Raw genomic sequence first — 10,000 nt, forward strand, 5'->3', positions numbered from 1 at the left:
ATTTTGTTATTGTTATAAGAGGTTAAAATCTTGCCGATTTTTTATTATTATTATTATTCTTTTTTTTTTTTTTTTTGTAGGAAAAGGTACTTCGCAATCTGTTGCAAATTTTCGCAAACGCACAGATATGTAAATATGAACTTCCCAGGCAGACTAGAACACATAAATAGACAAATGCATTGTGCAAAATAATTTTTGGCACATTTGGAGCACCATAATTTTTGGAAATAGTCTCAACAGAACATCAGCGTAACTTTTCTTAATAATTACACAATGACTGTAGACGTGCACTGATGTTAGTGCGCTTGTGATTGCACGTGCTTGAGCAGTAGATGTGTGTGTGTGTGTGTTAATGACGTGTGTGTGACTGTGTTTGTCCTGCAGCGTGTGGTGAATGAGGAGAAGTCTCCGGTGGGTCCGTGGCTCCTCACGCTTTTTGTGTTTGTGGTCTGTGGATCAGGTGAGACGTGAAAACAGCTCTGTGTGTATTACATCAGATTCATCAGTACTCTTAAAGAAATAGTTCACCCTCAGTTCATCTTTGTGTTTGTGGTCTGGTGTTTTTGAGATCAGGATGAGTTTTGTTTCTTTCATCAGGTTTGTAGAAATGCAGCACTGCATCAGTGTCTCATCAATGGATGCTCTGTGAATGGGTGCCGTCAGAATGAGAGTCCAAACAGCTGATAAAAACATCACAATAATCCACAAGTAATCCACAGCACTCCAGTCCATCAGTGAACATCTGGAGAAGACAAAAGATGAAACACATCCAGCATTAAGACGTTTATAACTAAAATACATAGAGTCTATAATCCATAATAACACTTCCTCCAGTGAAAAAGTTTTCTGGTGTGAATCAGGAGAGAAATCTGCACAGATCAAGCAGCGTTTAAACAGCTCTAAACAAAATATGTGTCTGGATTTTGATGTGAGAGACAACAGGAGATGCACTTTTTTCACTGGAGGAAGTGTTTTATGGATTATTGACTCTATGTATTTGAGTTAAAAACATCTTAATGCTGGATGTGTTTCATCTTTTGTCTTCTCCAGATGTTCACTGATGGACTGGAGTGCTGTGGATTACTTGTGGATTATTGTGATGTTTTTATCAGCTGTTTGGACTCTCATTCTGACGGCACCCATTTGGTGTTTTTCCCCTCAGTAATGCAGAATATGATCCACTATCTACGCTTCACCTCGGATCTGTTCAGATGTTCTGCACTAATAACGTGGTGTTTATTTACACAGAGTCTTATTTGCATGCTCCTCATAACAAGGCTGTTGTTTCGCGGCTCTCGTATGTAAACCCTGTGGTTTCCAACAGCTAAAAATAATGTTACTGGGGCATTAAAATGTAACCTGCAGTGTATGCACATCTAACTATGCTGATATTTATTAGTGACATTTTAATCATATTTCCACCGGAGCGTCTTGCTTTAACTTTAGACTCTTTAATATTTAATATGAGTCGAGATATGCATTATACCTGTTCTTTTGTTTTTTTTATCCATGCATCTATGAGAGCAGGGGGTGTGACGGTGTTGATGTTGTTGTATGTGTTTGGGTTCCAGCGATCTTCCAGATCATCCAGAGCATCAGACAGGGCTTGTGAGCGTGCGTCTGCGCTCACGGTCGTCCTCTTCCTCTCTTCATCTCTCGGTTCTTTACAGCTGGTTTATCATCAGAAGTCATCTGATCCTGTACATCTGTGTCTCTTCCTCCCTCTGACGGGAGATTAATGCTGTGTAATAATGATTTTATACAAATAAAAAGTATTTTCTCTATCTATCGCGCTGTGTTTTACTTTCAGAATACAAACCAACACAAACTCACCATGAAATAGAGTCAGTGTGAAATTAAAATGTCTTTCATTCAGTTCTTTTTTGAGTTTTTGTTATTTGTATTTATCTTTTGTGTTTGTTTGAGTATTTTGGTGGGTTATTGTATGTAGTAAGATTACTTTTAGATTACTTTTTCACATTGATTTAATTAGGACAATCTTATACTCTAATGATATAACAATATATAGAGTAAAATATATCACATATGGATGTAAAATTAATGTAATCGTTTTAAAGTAACAACAAAATAAAACGCTTACTAAAAAAGATTAAATATTTTGTGTAGCTGCATGTCACGTGACCATTAAAAAGCGTGACCAGGCAAATGTGACACTTAATTATTAAAATATTCATTTTAAAATCTCAGGGGTGCTTCAAATAAATATATATTAGGTGAAAGAGGATTAAAAGACAAACGCCTTCCAAAGTAATACATGGTTAAATCATCACAATCAATATAAATCTACTGACTGATAATTCATATACAAATGAATGTATTTATAATTTTTTAAATCAATCTATCTATCTATCTATCTATCTATCTATCTATCTATCTATCTATCTATCTATCTATCTATCTATCTATCTATCTATCGCGCGCTCTCTCGGTCTGTCCGCCTGTGCGCGAGCTGGGCTCCGGCGGGCGCGCGCCCGTCTGCGTGACGTCACTGGTGTGAAGAAGATGGCGGCGCTCGTGAAGGCGGAAGGTAAGTGGCGGAATCCGTCGCCGTTAGTGTCAGGCGTTCCTGTCAGTTCCTCAGAACCGGCAGCGCGGTTCGGTTCTGTTCCTCCTGCAGCAGTGCACCGAGTGTGTGTTTGTATCCCGCTCCTCGGCGCGCGCGTGTGTCAGTCAGTCAGGGGCCTCTGTCATGTTTGTCAGATTTATGTTTATGAATAAAATAATGAAACTCAGTCCGACGGTTTCGGTCGGTCCGGTGTGTGTGTGTGTGTGCTCTGTCATGTTTGTCAGATTGTGTGTGTGAGAGAGAGAGAGCGAGAGAGGAGAGAGAGAGAGTGTGTGTGTGTGTGTGTGTGTGTGTGTGTATACACAGAGTACTATGGTATTACTGTGTTTCTGTACACTGTCATTGTTCCTCTTATTTCTGTGTAAACATCGCATCCAGTATCACTGCGTTACTGTCTTATACCAGAGTATTACCAGAGTATTTCCAGAGTATTACCAGAGTATTTCTAGAATATTACCAGAGTATTACCAGAGTATTACCAGAGTATTACCAGAGTATTTCCAGAGTATTACCAGAGTATTACCACAGTATTACCAGAGTATTACCAGAGCATCACCAGAATATCACCAGAGTATCACCAGAGTATTACCAGAATATTACCAGAGTATTACCAGAATATCACCAGAGTATTACCAGAGTATTACCAGAATATTACCAAGAGTATCACACCAGAGATATCAGAGTATTCACCAGTCCAGTATTTCTCAAAGTATTACCAGAGTATTACCAGAGTATCACCAGAATATCACCAGAGTATTACCAGAGTATTAACCAGATATTTCTAGAATATCACCATAAAGTATCACCCAGAATATCACCAGAGTATTTACCAGAGTATATTCTGAGAATATTTCCAGAATATAATAGAGTATTACCAGAATATCACCAGAATATTACCAGAATATTTCCAGAGTATTACCAGAGTATTTGTGTGTAGATCACCCAGAGCTGAATCACACACAATATAATGTCTAATAGTAATCACCAACACACTGCTTCATACAGCATTAATATACACTGAAATATGCTGAAATGTTAGGAAACAATAATGATTATTATTATTAGTAGTAGTATTATTATTTTGTTAGCCTGTGTTAGTATTCAGACTTCACAGACTGATTAATTGCCTGATATTCTTTTTATTTTGAGATCATGGCATTAATAAAGCACTGTGGCATTTAGTCAGCACACACACACACACACACACACACACACACACACACACACACACACACACATATATATATATATGTGTGTGTATGTCAAACAATTATGATTAATCGCATCAAAAAAAATGTGTTTACATGATACACGTGTGTGTACTGTGTATAATTATTATGTGTTGATTAATCGCATCAAAAAAAATGTGTTTACATGATACACGTGTGTGTACTGTGTATAATTATTATGTGTAGTACATGTAATTATTTTCAAAATATATACTGTATGTGTGTGTATTTATCTGTTTTGATTATGAATTATTAGCAATAATTGGCTGAGAGTTCAGTGACTCATAACACATAATGAGGATTTTTCAGCCATAAACCAACAAAATGAAATCCAGAAAATTAAACTGAAAAACATAGAATATGGGGAAAATAAAAACATTCCATAAGGCACTTAAAACCTATTTTTATCAAACCTTTAATAAATCGTTGTTAAAATGTAAATGTTCCATGATCTAAATTAATTAGACATGCCCTTTGTTCACAAAAATAAATAAAATAAAATAACCATTAAAATGTAGTCCAGAAAAAAAAAAAACTTAAAAAAAAAAAACAGAATACAGAAGCATATAAATGGAAAAACTGAATTTGGAAAAAATAAATAAAACAAAATATGAATTTAAAAAAATGAGGAAATTATTTTTATGATTTCAAAGGATACATGAATTACTCCCTGAAATTATTTTACACAGTATTTGCTCAAAATATACATAGAAAAGTGAAAGAATCTCGTTTGATGCTATTATTTGTATATTTTCTAGCACTTACTCAGCTGATCATTTACTAATTTAATGTACTGTATATTGATTATAACTTCAAAATGATTTCTGGACTGAACGGATCCATCAGAGCCAGCAGCACAGGGAACACATCCAGATTATATAAAAGAAACCTGTGTGTGTGTGTGTGTGTGTGTGTGTGTGAGAGAGAATACATTTGATCACCTACTGCTGCAGTTACCAGGCAACAGACGAGAGAGAGAGAGAGAGAGACTTTCTATAGAAATCCATCGCTGTTACAGTCTAGTTACATATTTTAATCTTGTTTTTATCTGGTGGTTTTTATTGTGGTTTTGTATTTCTTTATAAACCCCACCTAGTTCATATTTCCTTTATGCGTGTGTGTGTGTGTGTGTGTGTGTGTGTGTGTGTGTGTGTGAACTGCAGAATAATTTTCACATCGCAGGTGCTGATACAGTTTTTTAGATCAGTGGTTTATGTATCTTCATACACTAGCGATAAAAAAGTAAATGTTTTTTGAGTCTCTTCTGCTCTCAAAGGCTGCATTTATTTGATTAGTAAAAACTGTGAAATATTATTACGATGTAATACAGCTGTTTTCTGTGTGAATCTCTGTTAAAGTGTAATTTATTTCTGTGATGCGCAGCTGTATTTTCAGCATCATTATACTCCAGTCTTCGGTGTCACATGATCTTCAGAAATCATTCTAATATGATGATTTGCTGCTCAAGAAACATTTCTGATTATTATCAGTGTTGAACACAGTTGTGCTGCACAATATTTTTGTGGAAACTGTGATATATTTTATTTTTCAGGATTCACAGATGAATAGAAAGTTCAGAAGAACAACATTTATTTGAAATAGAAATCTTTTATGATCTTTTGATCAATTTAATACCGTCTTGATGAATACAAGTATTAGTTTATGTATTTATTTATTAATCTTGTATACTCTAATGTAAACTTATAATGTATAAATCTATAAAAGTCATGTAAAAAATCTTAATGATTCCAAATGTTGGATGGTGGTCTGTGTATATTTAATAAAGCTATTTAGATTTTTTTTTCTTCACATTTTTAAAGAAATATTCTGTTTCAAAACCACTAGTTTTTTATTTTACTTGGTTGATAAATAAGCATCAATTCAATTCTTCCAATTTTTTTGGTTTTCTGTGTGTATTGCAGTTTCGTCCTCCCTGGAACATGTGACTGCCTCCTGCAGGCCGGAGGAGTGTGTGAACTTCACCTTGGGTATGTAGGTCACGACACACTCACAATCACACACTTACACTCACACTCACAATCTCACACTCATACACTCACACTCACAATCTCACACTCACAATCACACACTCACAATCACACACTCACAATCACACACTCACACTCACAATCACACACTCACAATCACACACACACACTCACAATCACACACTCAAACACACACCCCACACACCACACACCACTCACACACCATCACACCCTCACAACACACAACAACACAATCACACCCACACAACACTCACCCAACCCACTCACACACAATCACACACTCACAATCAACACACTCACCACTCACACACACTCACAATCACACACACTCACTCACACACCACTCACACCCACATCACACTCACAACACACCACTCACACCACACACTCACCAAACACCACACCCCACAACACACACACTCAACACACCACACACACACACACACACACACTCACAACCACACACACACTCACTCACCACACACACACAATCACAACAAACACAATCACACACCCACAAAAACACACCCCACTCACACACACACCACCACCACCCACCACACACACTCACTCACACACACACAATCACACACTCACAACACCTCACAACACACACTCACACACACACACAAACACACACACACACACAAAACAACACAACAAAAACACAACAACCACACACACTCACACACACACACACCCACCCCACTCACAACACACACACACTCACTCACACACTCACCAACCACACCACACACAACACTCACAATCACACACACACAACAACACAACACCACAAACACACAATCAACACAAACAACACACAAACACACACTCACCACACACACACCCACACCACACCACACACTTCTCACACACACACACTCTCTCACAATCTCTCACACAATCACACACACACAATCACACACACACACACACACCACACACCACTCACACACCCACACACACACAACACACACCACAAACACTCACCACACAAAACACAACACACTCACAAACACACACAACACAACACACACTCACAAACACACACTCACAACAAACACACACACAAACACACACACACACACACATCACACCACACACACACACACACACACACAACACACACAAACAACACACACACACACACACACACACACTCACACACCACCACACACACACACACACCAAACACACACCACACACACCACAAAACACAAACACAAACACACACAAACAACACACAACACACAACACACACTCACACACACAACACACACACCACAACACAACACTCACAAACACACACACACACACAACAAACACACAACACACATACCATCACAAACACACACACACACCCACACACACCACACACACATCACCCCAACACTCAACACAACCACCACACACCACACTCACACACACACACACAAACACCCATCAACCACAACACACACACCACACACACACACACCACACTCACACACACACACAATCACACTCAACACCAAACAACCACACACACACCACAATCAACACTCCCAACCCACACCACTCACAACCACACACACAACAACACACACCCACAAACACACACACACAAAACACACACCACCACCACCAACCACTTTATAATTAAAGATATCTAAAAATATCTAAATATCTAAAAATGAAACAACCACCCACAACACCCACACACAACACCACACACCCTCACACACACACACACACAACCACACCAACAACCACACACCACAACACAACCACCAAACACTCACCAACACACACACACAACACCCACACAATCCACACACACACACACACACAAACACCAAAACAACACAAAACACACACACACACACCCCCACACCACTCCACACACACACACACACACCCACACACTCACACACCAAACACACACCCACAATCACACCCAAACAACAACCACAACTCACCAAACACACACACACACACACAACACACACACAACACACACACACAACCACACCAACACACCCCACAACACACACCCACACACACACACACACCACACCAACAACACACACCACACAACACAACAACAACAACAACCCACACAACACACACACCACAACACACAACCCCCCACCCCAAACACACACACACACAAACACAACACAAAACACACACACACACCCCACACACACAACACACCAACACACACACACAACACACACACACACACACCCCCACCCACCCACCACAACAACACAACACACACCAACTCACAACACAAACACACAACACCCACACACACAAACCACCCACAACCACACACACAAAAACACACACAATCACAACCACACAAAACACAACCCAAAACACACACCACAACACACACACACACACCAAACAACCACACAACCACAACACACCAAACACACCCACACCCAACACACCACACACCACACACACCAAACACACACACACTCCCCCCCACAACAAAACACCAACACAACACAATCACACCAAACACACACACCACACACACACACACACACTCACACACACCACACACACAACACACACACACACAACACACACACAACAACACACACACACACCCACACCCACCAACAAAACACACAACTCAAACACACACACACACACACACCACCACAAACACAAAAAACCACAAAACAACACCACACACCACCCCACACACCCACAACACACACACACTACACAACAACCCAACCACACCACCACACCACCACACACAACAAACAAACACACACACACACACCCACAACACACAACCCACAACACACACCACACACACAACAACACACACACACACACACAAAACACACCACACACCACCCACCACTCACACACAACAACACACAACACACACCACACACACACACACACACACACCACACAACCACCACACTCACCCCCAACACACACACACAAACCACCCACACACAAAAACACACCACACCACTCACACACCACACACTCACCATCACTCACAACCACCAACCACACCCAACACAAACAACACAACACAACAAACACACACAAACAACAACACCACACCCAACACACACACACACACACAAAACACAACACAACACACACACACCACACACACCCACCCAACACCCAAAAAAAACACCCCCACACAAAAAAACCACACCAACCACACACAAAACCAAACACCCACACACAACACACACAACACACACCCCCAACAAAACCACTCCCCACACACACTCACACACACACACAACAACACACACAAACACCACACAACACCACCACAAACACACCACACACACAACAAACACAAAACACTCCCAACACACACACTCACAACCAAAAACACACACAAACACACACACACACACACACAACAACAATACACCCCCCAACAATCCAACAAACCACAAACTCACAACCCAAACAACAAACAACACACAACACACAAACAACCAACACACACACAACACAACACCCACACACAAAAACACACACACACATTCCAAACACCACACCAACACCACACTCAAAAACCAAAAAAAAAAACAACACACAAAACACACACACACACACACACACACAAAAACACACACACACACACACACACACACAAAACCGCAAACACACAAAAACACCCAACAAAAACAAAACACACACAAAAAAAAACACCAAAAACACCCAAAAAAAACCAAAAACACACACAAACAAACAAAACCAAAACAAAAAAAACAAACAACCCACCAACAAAAAAACCAAAACAACAAACCACCACAAAACTTTAACCCCCCAACAAAACCAAAACAAAAACCAAAACACCAATGAAACACCAATCAAACAAACAATATTACTTCAACAAAAACAAAAAACCAAACACCCCAAAAACACCAAAAACACAAACACAAACAAAAAACAAACAAAATTTCCACCAAAACACAAACACACCACAACCAAAACCACCAAAAAAAAAACAAACAAACAAAAAAAAACCCAAACAAAACAAAAAAAACAACCAAACAAACAAAACACATTAACACAACAAAAAAAAAAACAAAAATTAACAAAAAAACAAAAACAACAACAAAAACCCACAACACAACAAAACAAAAAAAACACTCAAACAAAAACTAACAAACAAAAACCAA

General features: G+C 39.4%; 2 protein-coding genes across 2 annotated transcripts in view; both read left to right on the top strand.

Moving 5' to 3' along the window:
- Window positions 1-1,784, top strand: part of LOC109064951 (stress-associated endoplasmic reticulum protein 1-like) — a 2,534-nt gene extending 750 nt beyond the window's left edge. The window contains exons 2-3 of the mRNA XM_019081972.2: window positions 385-460; window positions 1,572-1,784. Coding sequence (XP_018937517.1) covers window positions 385-460; window positions 1,572-1,612 — 117 coding nt within the window. The 3' untranslated portion in view covers window positions 1,613-1,784. The remainder of the gene's footprint in view (window positions 1-384; window positions 461-1,571) is intronic.
- Window positions 1,785-2,523: 739 nt separating this feature from the next.
- LOC109088418 (calmodulin-binding transcription activator 2-like) overlaps window positions 2,524-10,000 on the top strand; it is a 36,428-nt gene continuing 28,951 nt past the window's right edge. Inside the window, 2 exon segments of the mRNA XM_042754632.1 lie at window positions 2,524-2,548; window positions 5,739-5,804. Of these exon segments, the coding sequence (XP_042610566.1) occupies window positions 2,524-2,548; window positions 5,739-5,804 (91 nt within the window).

This window comes from Cyprinus carpio, unplaced genomic scaffold (genome assembly GCF_018340385.1).
Source record: "Cyprinus carpio isolate SPL01 unplaced genomic scaffold, ASM1834038v1 S000006559, whole genome shotgun sequence".
NCBI lineage: Eukaryota > Metazoa > Chordata > Actinopteri > Cypriniformes > Cyprinidae > Cyprinus > Cyprinus carpio.